This window comes from Hoplias malabaricus, chromosome 2 (assembly GCF_029633855.1).
Source record: "Hoplias malabaricus isolate fHopMal1 chromosome 2, fHopMal1.hap1, whole genome shotgun sequence".
NCBI classification, from domain to species: domain Eukaryota; kingdom Metazoa; phylum Chordata; class Actinopteri; order Characiformes; family Erythrinidae; genus Hoplias; species Hoplias malabaricus.
This window is the reverse complement of record NC_089801.1, coordinates 67315580-67331006: the sequence shown is the minus strand read 5'-3', so window position 1 is coordinate 67331006 and position 15427 is coordinate 67315580. Positions and strand designations below refer to the sequence as shown.

Sequence of the window (15427 nt, the reverse complement as noted above, 5' to 3'; positions counted from 1 at the left end):
AATTATTTATTTTAATTTGGTGTACTTTATTTTGAACTATTTTCTTTCTTTTTGCAAGTACTCTTTACACAAACATGATGATTATTAATGAGTGAAATGACGGAAAGACTCAAATTAAGCACTATGTAAGCACTGATATGCTTTGTGTGTGTGTGTGTGTGAATCGTTTGTGGGCGCTTCAGGCTTCGTTGTGCCACAGTTTCCAGCCTCTGAATTTAAGCGAATTTCATTAATTATTTTGATTAGAGCAGTCCATTTCATTATCCATCCATCCATCCATTATCTGTAACCGCTTATCCAATTTAGGGTTGCGGGGGGTCCAGAGCCTTCCTGGAATCATCGGGCGCAAGGCGGGAATACACCCTGGAGGGGACGCCAGTCCTTCACAGGGCAACACAGACACACACACATTCACTCACACACACGGACACTTTGGAGTCGCCAATCCACCTGCAACGTGTGTTTTTGGACTGTGGGAGGAAACCGGAGCACCCGGAGAAAACCCACGCAGACACGGGGAGAACACACCAACTCCTCACAGACAGTCACCCGGAGCTGGAATCGAACCCACAACCTCCAGGCCCCTGGAGCTGTGTGACTGCGACACTACCTGCTGCGCCACCGTGCCGCCCCCATTTCATTATATGAATGTATAATCAATATTCAATATTCCTTGGTTATTTATTTGTGTGTGCACTATTTTGTACGGAATTCTCACTTTCTGGTCAGATTCAATTTTAGAGGCAAGAAACCTTCAGCATAATCATTAAACTAATAATTAATTAAAAATGATTCATTATAGCTAATCCTGCTATATTAGATGTAATGTCACCCAACATGAAGGCCTCCTTGTCCCAGCTAAAAGTGGACAGGTAAAAACTACACTAGATAAAGCCATTCATGGAGATACAACACTGATGTTTTCTGTGATATTACTCCCTCAGTCTAAAAAGATAGATCCTTTGCAGGATTTTTGGAAAATAGCAGCATGATTTGGCATCAGATTCAGACAGCAAAGAAAAAGGGTAGAGATCTACATGTTGTTTTCCTAGATTTAGCAAATGCATTTGGCTCAGTGCCACATAAACTCATGTGGAAAGCCTTTAAAATTTTCCAGGTGCCAGATATGGTTACTAGGTTTGTTAAAGCATATATTGAAGACATTCAGTTTTGCTTTAGTACAGGTGAATTTGTTACATCATGGCAGCGGTTAGAAATAGGTATAATGGCTGGATGTATGATTTTACCATTAGCGTTAACAATGATGATGGAGGTGGTAATAAGGGCCTCTGTGCCTACTGTGCCTTGCACACGGTGGATGCTGGGGAAGTTAAATGATAATCTAAGGTTGGCTAGGCTGAAAGTTAAAAAGAGCAACTCTAGAAGTCTGTCGATTGTCAAAGGGAAACTTGTACAGGAAAATTTTGTGATGGAAGGAGAAATGATTCCTACAGTACTGGAGAGACCAGTGAAGAGTTTAGGTAGATGGTATAGTGCAGTACTAAAAGATACCGACCAAGTTGTGGGAATAAAAACTGATTTGGTATAGGTTATTAATAGCATAGATAGATCATGTCTGCCAGGAAAGCTGAAATTGTGGTGTCTGCAGTTTGGCTTACTGCCTCATATTAGATGGCAGTTGACAGTTTATGATGTTTTGATCACAGAATTAGAGAGGATGGAAAGGGTTATGAACAAGGCCATAAGGAAGTGGCTAGGGGTGCCACAGTGTTTAAGTAGTGTGGCATGGTATGGGAGAGGGGTACTGGAGCTACCACTCACAAGTTTAGTTGAGGAATTTAAGTGCGCAAAGGTGAGTCGTGAGATGACTTTGTCAGGATTGAATGATGCAGTGGTTAAAGCAGCAGCGCCATTTACAAAAGCAGGAAGGAAATGGAACCCATGAGTGGCAGTACAAGTAGCCAGGAGCTCATTAGATCTAAGGGATGTGATTGGCCAAAGGCAATGCGGAAGATCAGGCCTTGGGTCAGGTGACACATGATAATCTTTTAGTAAGGCCACATCACCAGAGAGAAGACAAGTGATGATTAGATTTATTCTCAGGAAGAGGAGGCACGGTGCACAACAGCAATATCACAGGCAAAAAAAGGCCAATGGCTTCGCTGGGAGAATTTAGAGAAGCAGAAGATCGCTTGACAAGAACTGTGGGCAATGGAGGCAAGTCGTATTAAGTTTTTGCTTGGAGCAACTTATGACGTCCTTCCAACTCCACAAAATCTTGGACAGTGGGTAGGTGAAGACCCTAGTTGTAGATTATGTACAGGGGTTGGCACGCTGAAGCATAATCTGTCAGCTTGTAAGGTTAGTGTGTCGCAGGGGAGGTATACATGGAGACATAATTAGGTGCTAAAGGTCTTAGCATGTTTGTTGGACAGCAAACACTTAGAGGTAAATACATTGACAAGTCGTAGTAGTAATAAAGTGATTAGGTTTGTGCATGAGGGGGAACGTATTTGAGAGCATGCACAGGCTATAAATATTGGTAGATGGGGTGAAACACGAGATTGGAAATTACTTGTGGTTGTAGATAAAACACTGCATATCCCAGAGTGTATGGGTTAACTACATTGAGGGCAGATCTGGTGCTTTACTCTGAAAGTAAACAGATTATTTCATATAGTTAATAGTTCTGTTTGTGGATGCAGTTGGTGAAGCATTTGAAAAGAAGGAAGCTGAAGTGTGCAGACTTGGAGGCTTAGGTGAGGGAATGTGGGTGGCAGGCATATGTAAGACATATAGATAGGTGGAGATAGGTGTTAGGGGATTTGTAGCCAAGTCAGCCACATACCTGCTTGTGCAGTTCAGCATTAGGGGCTGAAAACTAAGGGCAGCTGTGAAGGAGTTATCAGAAACAGCTGAAAGGTCTAGTTTGTGGTTGTGGATAAGGAGAACACAGACTAGTTGGGGAAATGCACTGTAGAGGTGCTGTTGTGATGGTTGGTGATGTAGCGCGTAAAGATCACATGGAACTGGTGGCACTGAGCATGCATTAATGGTGCCAGTGGGGCTAGGTTCAGCCTAGTCATCAGGGAGGCCAGTGTGGATTTACGTTTGGTAATGGTAAAGGGTAAGGAATGACTGTAAAGCTGGCTTGGAGGGGGGTAGGTCTGGCACGGCAGACTTCACTGTTGAGCCTTCTGGAAGTGTTGTGGGCTTAATTCAGCGAAACACTGATGAGGGGAGGTGCCTGCCTGTGAAGAGCTAGTGATGCAGTGGGTGGTTTGGGTACTCATGTCATGGGCTCAATGAGTAACCGTAGTTAAGGGTAGCTGGTAGCTTCTCAGATCATAAATAGCCACAGCAACCATAAGGTGTAGCTGTATGATTGGAACATTGGAAATTGTGTGGCTGCTGGTAGGAAGAGAGTGGGGTGGGCCCTATGTGAAGATCTAATGGATTGGCATAGGATATTTTACATCTTATCTTGTGTATGATTACTATATATATATATATATATATATATATATATATAGTCAGATGACCATTTTTAATATGTATACACTGAATATAGCAGTTTGTTGACCTTACTGACAGAGGGCTAGAAGTGCTGACTCTTTTTCAGAAGGCACCCACATCCACATGCTATCAGATCAGCAGTTTCTACTCACACTTGGTAAAACAGTTGACATCTGTTAGAAATAGGCAGGGGAGACACAAGTGACTTGCGATGTCCTTATATAATGGGTCTTTTTATTGTTTGTAGCAGAGTCAGATGTAATATGTATGCCAGCACCCATAGACCAAGAAAGTGACTGTCAAGCCATGCCATAACATAAATCACAGGCACTAAAAATGTTCTTTAGATGCACATAATTAGGCGCTTATTATAACAGATATCTGATAAGTTAAGTCATATAATCAAGAACAAGACGTCTAAATACTGCACTGTTTAATCTAAAAATAGTTCAATTTGGTTTCTCAGCAGTGTTCACTTAGCATCTGTTCATCAGTTATTTTTTCTATGGAAATAAAGCCTAAAAGGTTTTCAAGTATCATAATTACATTCCTTTTCTAGCAAGAGTTCCCCTCTCTCCATTACAGAGTATTGTCTGCAGCTGTTGTATTCAGCTGCAGCCCTGATCTCCACCAGGATATATTTCTTGTATTTTATTGCTCCTGAAAGCAGGGCTTCTGTTCCATTCTTTTGTTCACTTATTTCACATTGAGCACATTAGTCTATGCACATTAAAATGTGATTAAAAAACAGACGGTGTGAAGTTTATACGTGAAATACAGTGAACATCCTCTTTAGGTCCACGCCTGAATGGTTCATGCCTTTGCATTATGATACAGATTCCATATTTGGTAAACTATTACTGTGTAGCCAATCATAGCTTTCTTCCTTTTTGTTTGCCTCTGGTGTGCAGCGATTCCTATATAACACATTGTCTGGTGATGATTGTTTCAGACGTCTCATCACAAGACAGAACAACCTGCATGACTTTTCTTTTATTTCACTAAATAAGTTTTACTAACTAGACTTTTTTGTCATATATAGAGAATTACAGAGAGACTTTCAGGAATCTCTATCCAAGTCAAGGTATGTTTTTTTTTTTTTTTTTTTTTTTTTTTTTTTTTTCTTTACTTCTCAATAAATTTCATGGATTTTTTTAACATGGATGAATATATTCCAGAGTGTTGAGTGAACGACCCTTAAAAAAGAGTGTTTTCATGAGATGGCAAATAGATACATGCATTGCTTAAATTATAATTTTTCAAATATTTAAATGGCTTTAATTTAAATTAAAATTTATATTAAGTGAGGTGGAACACAAAACAGTTATATAGTATAGATTGAGGTGAAGGACACATTTGGTATCTGTGTAAATGTATTTACATATAATTTGCATGCATATTTGTAATATGATTTTAAAAATTATTAATTATATACACTGTGAAGTAATGCAAGTGAAAGTGAAGCTTTTGAAAGATAATACATTATACGATATTTTCTATGGAAGACAAAAACTGCCCAAAACAATGAATGAATGAACAAGCAAACAAATATAAACTTTCCTGAGATAGAAGGGGATCTTTAGGGAAGTTTGCGTAGTGTTTGTAAGGTGCTCCTTGGTGTTCAGGTGTCTCTGTGGAGATGTAGCATGAGATGGAAGAGTAGCGGGTGACAAAGACAGCATAGAGCACAGAACTCACTCTGGAGTTTCACCTTGGTTTCTGTTTCTGTAGAATGCTCTATGCTGTCTCTGTCATCCAGTACTCCTCCATCTCAAGCTGCATCTCTACATAGATGCCAGAACACTAAGGACCACCTTAAAAACACTACAAAAACGTCCCCTAAAATCCTTTTCTCTCATATGGCATGTTGTTCATCTACCAGCAAATACAGGTTAGGACCCTGAGAATTGCCGCTTGTGGCTATATTTATAATTATGATTATAATGAGCTTTTCATAAAACGAGATAAATGCTGCTTTATATACAACTGTAAATGTCTATGTTTAAGCTTAATAAAAAATAAATGAGTACAGAAAATGTAAATGTGAAAATATTTTAGAAATAAACCTATATTAATATAAAATACCATGAAAACAAGAAAATGTCACACTTCCTGTTCCGTTTCTGTATTTTCTGATTTCCCTTGTCTACCATGTGCTCTTTTACCACATGGCTCTAAGTTTGTTTTGGTTCCTGTCTCTATCTTAGCTCCACCTTAGCTTCCCAACTTGTAATCAGTGTTCCCACCTGTGTCTCCTTTGTGGTCCTGCCCTCTTGTTATTTTTCCCATGTATTTCTTTTCCTTGCTCCTGCTTATATCCCCCTAGGTTTCAGTGTTCCTTTGTTGTGTGTAGATGTCTGTAGATGTGTTTGTCTTATGTTTGCACATGTCTACATCAGTTCATCGTTCTTTGTTTTGTTTTGTTCAGTTTAGTCAAGCTTGTCTTTACTTTCATTGTTTGTTTTGTTTACTTTTGTTGTCTTAACAAATTCCGTCCTTATGTCCACCTTCTTGTCCTCCCTACAGCTGTGACAGAAAACACAGCAAAAAGACACTTTGCTCTGTGACAGCGCACTGAGGGTGTCAGCTCTTAAAGAATCGATTCTTTGACTTAGAATTGCCCAGCAGTGTGTCAAATGTTTGCCACATTCTAAGTGTTAAATGTCGGTTCTTTTGATTTGAGTGAAAGGAGTCGAGATTAAGAGTTGACTCCTGAAATATCAGAGTATTTAATTCCAAGTTTAAATTTGAGTGCTGGCAGATTTTGAAACTAATATTTGATGAAGTAACCAAATAATATTTAATATATTTCATAAGCATATAAGCAGTTTCAAAAACATTGCAAGTAAATTGTACCAGTGAAAAATGTGTGAAAGTTTTTTTTTGTGGTAATGAAGATAAACTCGTTTTTTATTTTATATTTAACATTACTACTGAACAGGAACATGAAAAAAATTATAACAATAAGAAAAGAGGAAGCAAATTACAGCCATAGTATTCTAAAAACAAGAAAAGGCTATACAAATGTTTTTAGGCTTTATATAATAAAGAATGATTATATAATATTTATCTGCCTTCGTATGTGAAACATTTATGAAACTAAACACCATATATTCAAAACAAACCAAATAGTTACTATAATTTTTCTGTATAATAAACAAATAAATATCTTTCCAAAAATTATGAGTGCGGGCCATGGAAAATTTGAACGCTCCAGGAAACTCAGACTAATTGCATGTGTTTCTGCATACCACATGTGAGGGTACTCAGCATTATAATGAGCACTGTGACTCCAATGAGCTGGATAAGCAGTTACAGATCATGGGGGAATGAATGAATACATTTTAGACATAATTATTTATGCAGTAACTAATATAAGTATAAAATATTATTTTGATTTAAGTGAGAGATTATGTATTTCTGATTCCAAATCAGTTTGGGTTGATGACATTTCAAGGAAGAGATACTTCTCATGATGGGAATTAAAAATGTAAGAAAATTATACTCCATCACCTAAGAGCAATTATAATTTTAAAGTTGGGATGCAAATTTTGTTCTCCACAGAATTGGACCATGTATTACCTCTATAAGGAACTGAGGAATTAACAACCAGCCTGGGCAACTCATGCTGGAGTCGGTCAACCATCCAGAGAGAGGTTACAAATCAAGTCAGCAACATTGTAAGTTACATTGTTTACAATGAGGCCTAACTATATAGTTTAACAATGAAAAAAATATCAGCATGTAGACAATCCAGTGCCATTACTCTCTGTAAGGTAAACATTATTTTATGTCTGGAAAAATGTTTAATATTATTCACAGAACATTCCCTATATGGGCAAAATCCCTGGAGATCTGAAACCAGGAATGGCTTTGTACTTCCAAGGAGTTGTTCATCCAGATGCCTCCAAGTATGTATGCTTATATACTGACTACACAATAAACATACTAAATACACTGATATGTTATGGGTTTAAAATAAGTGTTTACTTTTATGTTCAACACCAAATGAATTTACCTCCTACACAGGTTTAGCATAAATCTCAAAACTGGACAGAATGAAGATGATGACATTGCTTTTCATTTCAACCCACGCATGTCTTCGTCAAGCACTGTCTTTAACAGTCGCAGGAATGGACACTGGGAGAATGAAGAAACCTTTAATTGGTGTCCTACACCAAAAGGATCAGCATTTGATATCTTCTTTGTCATCAGCACAAACTGCTATGAGGTATTATTTTTAACAGAATATGTGGAAAAAAAGATTTTTTAAAACAGCTAAATAACTTGCTCTATTAACTTTACTTTATTTCCAGGTTTATGTGAATGGGAAAAAAATTGGATTTTTTAATCACCGCATGCCACTTGTAAATGTGACTACAATTTCCATTGAAGATGATGTCTGCATGGACATGACTGGTATTGTTGCAGTAAGTCAGTGTTTCAGATGCCTTAGGCCAACTATTAATCGTGAAATAACAGTGGTTTATTACTGCATGTAACTCTAATTAAAATGTATATAATATATATTATAAAGACTAAGTGTGATCTCAGCCTCCAAAACAATGGCTTTTTGGTTTAAAATCCAGGCTGCCAGAAAATTCTGGTGTCATTCCAGTGCATGCTGAACTTTAGTGGAGCTGAACAGAAACCAGACCTGCAATCTTAGTCGTTTTACACTCTCAAAGACCAGTGACTTCACGGCTTCACGGCCTAATGTGTTCATGAAAGGGGTGGTCCATAATCCCAGTAGATACAAAAAGCTTGTTAGCAACTATATACACACACTGAACAATGAGTGCATTAGGAACACCTACCTTGTTCCTACACTCATTGTTATTTCTCCCGGCTCCATTGACCACAGGAGCACTGTGTAGCTGTACAATTACACACTGTAGTCCGTCTGTTTCTCTGCATGCATTCTTACCCCAATTTCACCCTGTTCTTCAATGGTCAGGACCCATACAGGATCTCTAAAGGGGAGGTATTGTTTGGGTGGTGGATCTTACTCATAATTTTATATATATATATATATATATATATATATATATATTATGGCAAGCCAAACAGGAAATATTTAATGAACTTTGATATATATAGAATGAAAGTTGATATATATAGAATGAACTTTGATATATATAGAATGAACGCTGATATATATAAAATGAAAGCTGATATATATAGAATGAACGCTGATATATATAGAATGAAAGTTGATATATATAGAATGAACGCTGATATATATAGAATGAAAGTTGATATATATAGAATGAACTTTGATATATATAGAATGAAAGCTGATATATATAGAATGAACGCTGATATATATAGAATGAAAGTTGATATATATAGAATGAACGCTGATATATATAGAATGAAAGCTGATATATATAGAATGAACGCTGATATATATAGAATGAAAGTTGATATATATAGAATGAACGCTGATATATATAGAATGAAAGTTGATATATATAGAATGAACGCTGATATATATAGAATGAACTTTGATATATATAGAATGAAAGCTGATATATATAGAATGAACGCTGATATATATAGAATAAACTTTGATATAAATAGAATGAACTTTGATATATATAGAATGAAAGCTGATATATATAGAATGAAAGTTGATATATATAGAATGAAAGCTGATATATATAGAATGAAAGCTGATATATATAGAATGAAAGCTGATATATATAGAATGAACGCTGATATATATAGAATGTAAGTTGATATATATAGAATGAACGCTGATATATATAGAATGAACGCTGATATATATAGAATGAAAGTTGATATATATAGAATGAACTTTGATATATATATAATGAACGCTGATATATATAGAATGTAAGTTGATATATATAGAATGAACTTTGATATATATAGAATGAACGCTGATATATATAGAATGAACGCTGATATATATAGAATGTAAGTTGATATATATAGAATGAACGCTGATATATATAGAATGTAAGTTGATATATATAGAATGAACTTTGATATATATAGAATGAACGCTGATATATATAGAATGAAAGTTGATATATATAGAATGAAAGCTGATATATATAGAATGAACGCTGATATATATAGAATGAACGTTGATATATATAGAATGAACTTTGATATATATAGAATGAACGCTGATATATATAGAATGAACGCTGATATATATAGAATGAACTTTGATATATATAGAATGAACGCTGATATATATAGAATGAACGCTGATATATATAGAATGTAAGTTGATATATATAGAATGAACTTTGATATATATAGAATGAACGCTGATATATATAGAATGAACGCTGATATATATAGAATGTAAGTTGATATATATAGAATGAACGCTGATATATATAGAATGTAAGTTGATATATATAGAATGAACGCTGATATATATAGAATGTAAGTTGATATATATAGAATGAACGCTGATATATATAGAATGTAAGTTGATATATATAGAATGAACGCTGATATATATATAGAATGAACGCTGATATATATAGAATGTAAGTTGATATATATAGAATGAACGCTGATATATATAGAATGAACGCTGATATATATAGAATGAAAGTTGATATATATAGAATGAACTTTGATATATATAGAATGAACACTGATATATATAGAATGAACGCTGATATATATAGAATGAACACTGATATATATAGAATGAACGCTGATATATATAGAATGAAAGTTGATATATATAGAATGAACGCTGATATATATAGAATGTAAGTTGATATATATAGAATGAACGCTGATATATATAGAATGTAAGTTGATATATATAGAATGAACGCTGATATATATAGAATGTAAGTTGATATATATAGAATGAACGCTGATATATATAGAATGAACGCTGATATATATAGAATGAACGCTGATATATATAGAATGAAAGTTGATATATATAGAATGAAAGCTGATATATATAGAATGAACGCTGATATATATAGAATGAACGTTGATATATATAGAATGAACGCTGATATATATAGAATGAACGCTGATATATATAGAATGAACGCTGATATATATAGAATGAACTTTGATATATATAGAATGAACGCTGATATATATAGAATGAACGCTGATATATATAGAATGTAAGTTGATATATATAGAATGAACGCTGATATATATAGAATGTAAGTTGATATATATAGAATGAACGCTGATATATATAGAATGTAAGTTGATATATATAGAATGAACGCTGATATATATAGAATGTAAGTTGATATATATAGAATGAACGCTAATATATATATAGAATGAACGCTGATATATATAGAATGTAAGTTGATATATATAGAATGAACGCTGATATATATAGAATGAACGCTGATGTATATAGAATGAAAGTTGATATATATAGAATGAACTTTGATATATATAGAATGAACACTGATATATATAGAATGAACGCTGATATATATAGAATGAACACTGATATATATAGAATGAACGCTGATATATATAGAATGAAAGTTGATATATATAGAATGAACGCTGATATATATAGAATGAACGCTGATATATATAGAATGAACTTTGATATATATAGAATGAACGCTGATATATATAGAATGAACGCTGATATATATAGAATGAACACTGATATATATAGAATGAACGCTGATATATATAGAATGAACGCTGATATATATAGAATGAACGCTGATATATATATAGAATGAACGCTGATATATATAGAATGAACGCTGATATATATAGAATGAAAGTTGATATATATAGAATGAACTTTGATATATATAGAATGAACACTGATATATATAGAATGAACGCTGATATATATAGAATGAACACTGATATATATAGAATGAACGCTGATATATATAGAATGAAAGTTGATATATATAGAATGAACGCTGATATATATAGAATGTAAGTTGATATATATAGAATGAACGCTGATATATATAGAATGTAAGTTGATATATATAGAATGAACGCTGATATATATAGAATGAACGTTGATATATATAGAATGAACTTTGATATATATAGAATGAACGCTGATATATATAGAATGAACGCTGATATATATAGAATGAACTTTGATATATATAGAATGAACGCTGATATATATAGAATGAACGCTGATATATATAGAATGTAAGTTGATATATATAGAATGAACGCTGATATATATAGAATGTAAGTTGATATATATAGAATGAACGCTGATATATATAGAATGTAAGTTGATATATATAGAATGAACGCTGATATATATAGAATGTAAGTTGATATATATAGAATGAACGCTGATATATATATAGAATGAACGCTGATATATATAGAATGTAAGTTGATATATATAGAATGAACGCTGATATATATAGAATGAACGCTGATATATATAGAATGAAAGTTGATATATATAGAATGAACTTTGATATATATAGAATGAACACTGATATATATAGAATGAACGCTGATATATATAGAATGAACGCTGATATATATAGAATGAACGCTGATATATATAGAATGAACGCTGATATATATAGAATGAACTTTGATATATATAGAATGAACACTGATATATATAGAATGAACGCTGATATATATAGAATGAACACTGATATATATAGAATGAACTTTGATATATATAGAATGAACGCTGATATATATAGAATGAACACTGATATATATAGAATGAACACTGATATATATAGAATGAACGCTGATATATATAGAATAAATTTTGACTGTCTCGTTTCCGAAGACTTTACTGCTATCTGTTTATTGTTGCCATGGAGGCAATCACCAGCCTCGCGGTGCGCGATTTCAAAATAAGAGCGGACAGCGCGATTGAAAAAAAAAATCATAATAAAAAAAAAACTTTTCAAAACAGCTCTCGTGCCAGAAATAGATGACCAATGGGCCTAAAAAGGCCAGGAGGCCGCTTTTTGAGTATGGGGGATATATAATGAACGCTGATATATATAGAATGATCATGGCCAAGGACTTCCGAACCATTCTGGAGGATCATGTGCATTCAATGGTTCAAACATTGTATCCTGAAGGTGATTCCGTGTATCAGGATGACAATGCACGAATACACACAGCAAGACTGGTGAAAGATTGGTTTGATGAACACGAAAGTGAAGTTGAACATATTATTGAGCCACTTTGGGGTGTTTTGGAGGAGCGAGTCAGGAAACGTTTTCCTCCACCAGCATCACGTAGTGACCTGGCCACTGTCCTGCAAGAAGAATGGCTTCAAATCCATCTGACCACTGTACAGGACTTTCTCAAGACAAATTGCTGCTGTATTGGCCACAAAAGGAGGCCCTACACCACACTAATGCATTATTGTTGTCTAAAACCAGGTGTTTTAGTTTCATTGTCCAACCCCTGTATGTCAGCTTTCATTCTATATATAACAGTGTTCATTCTATATATATCAGCGTTCATTCTATATATAACAGTGTTCATTCTATATATATCAGCGTTCATTCTATATATATCAGCGTTCATTCTATATATATCAAAGTTCATTCTATATATATCAACTTTCATTCTATATATATCAAAGTTCATTCTATATATATCAACTTTCATTCTATATCAGCGTTCATTCTATATATATCAGCGTTCATTCTATATATATCAGCGTTCATTCTATATATATCAAAGTTCATTCTATATATATCAACTTTCATTCTATATATATCAAAGTTCATTAAATATTTCCTGTTTGGCTTGCCATAATATGTATGTATATATATATATATATATATATATATATATATATATATATATATATATATGTATGTTCCATACTTTCATATTTATTGCAGAAATGGGATGCATCCACTTTTGATAAGGAAATTTGCTCAGGAACCTCACGGTGTAAACACTCAAACATCCAGTCAGAAGTGACATCTCCAATCTGCAGCCCTGTGAGTAACAGCATTTCAAAACTGGTTTAAGAACATTGTATTAATATAAAAAACTTTTAAATGATAAAAGTTGTGGTTCATACAGTTAATACTGGTTTTATTTTTGGCATCCATTATTGTGCTTATGATCATCACAGTGCAAACCCTATAATGCTCAAATCACTGGAGGACTGCAAACTGGACGAATTTTGTACTTCCAAGGTGTTGTTCCTTCAGATTGTGATAGGTATGATTTCATGATGGTGGCCAGTGAAATACACAGTAGATTAAATAATATGAATAATATTGATGTTTTTTCAACTGACCAATTAAAAAATGTACTAACCTATTTTAAAATACCGGTTCTGTACATTTACAGCTTTGCCATAAATCTGAAATGTGGTCCAGAAGATGCTGATGATATTGCATTCCACTTAAATCCTCGACTTTCAAACTCCTCTGTAGTCTGCAACAGCTTAATAAATGGATCGTGGGGTCCAGAAGAAATTTCTGAGGGGCCATTTGTCAAAGGAGGAGCCTTTAATTTGTTTATTGTCACTGAATATAACGGCTATGTGGTAAAGTATTAGAACACATGAGAATGAATTTGACATGAATGTAAAAGGTAAAATATTACATTAAAAACTTTGGTTTTATTGCTGTAGGTAGTTGTGAATGGACACAATTTCTGTACATTCAAGCACCGTGTACCATTGGAGGCTGTGTCATTTCTTAAAATAGAAGGAGATGTTTTCATGAACATGTACGGCTTTGCTGAAGTAAGTGATTTTTTTGTTATGTTTACAAATACTATATGAATAACATTACATATTGTTTATTATTGTAATGGTTCTCTTGCATGTTTTCTTGCTACATCTGTTGTCATTTTTTTATTGTGTTTGTATGTATTCACACTTATTGCTGCAGTTAAATATTTGCAACCTTCAGTATCCACACAATATATATATATATATATATATTGTGTGTGTAAATATGGTTATGTTTGCATATCTAATATAATAAAATTAATGATTTAATTTTACTGTTTTTCACCTCCAGATAGACATTACGTTGTCCCGTTTTTGAAGACACTACACTTCAATTTCTACTGAACTTGACCAGATAATCTGTTTTCTGTCTTTATATAATTAGATACTTATTTGATCATAAATATTACAACACACAGTGACTGAATTATTTTTCTTTTTAGTTGACATACATTAACTCTTCCTTATATATTCCTCTCTTTAGAACTAATTACTGTTGGATGGTTCTGATGATAAAAATGATATAGATGATTGGATTTAAAAAATCCTTGTCTTTGCAGAGAGTTGGACAGGATTATCATCATGGCTTTGTATGCTTTTGAAACATTTCACTTAACAATAACAAAGTTTCAGATAGTAATCCTGTAAACTGGTAGTTGTTTTTACTGAGTGTTTATATTCTGACTGGATTTTGTGGGTAAGTTGTCAGATGTCATATATAGTCTATCATTCATCATTTAAAAGTAATGTAACTTCCACTTATTTGCAGCAAAGTCATAAATAAAACTGTAAACTGAAAAGTGTAAGCAGATCTATCTGAAGGACTGAAGTACTGTTTTAGGGGTAATTTGAGACACGTGATTCTGATAACTCATATTTCTGAATGATGCTAGCTTAAAATTAAACTGCTTAATAATGTTATGCAGTATTAATATTTGACTGGAAAGGAAACATTTAGCTTTAGAGTTTAATGATACATGTTTCTGATATGTGCTTGAAACTACCGCCCTCTGAATGTAAAAAGGTCTTATTGAATAACATTTGATTGGATCACAGATGTGAACAGACTCTCAATTTTTTATTTAAACAAATGTAAAAGGAAGAACCCTAATGTTTGCAAATAATTAGAAATCTCTCTTTAATTCTCAAGTTATTTTTCAAAGTCTCAATTTCAGTAATGTAAGTACACTCTGAATTCCACTTCCACATCTACAATGAAGTTTTGAAGATGCT

The 15427-nt window shown here is 33.6% G+C and overlaps 1 protein-coding gene across 1 annotated transcript; it reads left to right on the top strand.

The window, feature by feature from the left end:
* The first annotated feature begins 4443 nt into the window (after positions 1 to 4443).
* LOC136687807 (galectin-4-like) lies at positions 4444 to 15164 on the top strand. The gene is made up of 10 exons (XM_066662359.1): positions 4444 to 4561; positions 7042 to 7157; positions 7300 to 7388; positions 7507 to 7708; positions 7794 to 7907; positions 13347 to 13448; positions 13586 to 13674; positions 13807 to 14005; positions 14093 to 14206; positions 14487 to 15164. Exons 3-10 carry the CDS (start codon positions 7312 to 7314, stop codon positions 14511 to 14513), a joined length of 924 nt encoding a protein of 307 aa, XP_066518456.1. The 5' UTR covers positions 4444 to 4561; positions 7042 to 7157; positions 7300 to 7311; the 3' UTR covers positions 14514 to 15164.
* The last annotated feature ends 263 nt before the right edge of the window (positions 15165 to 15427 follow it).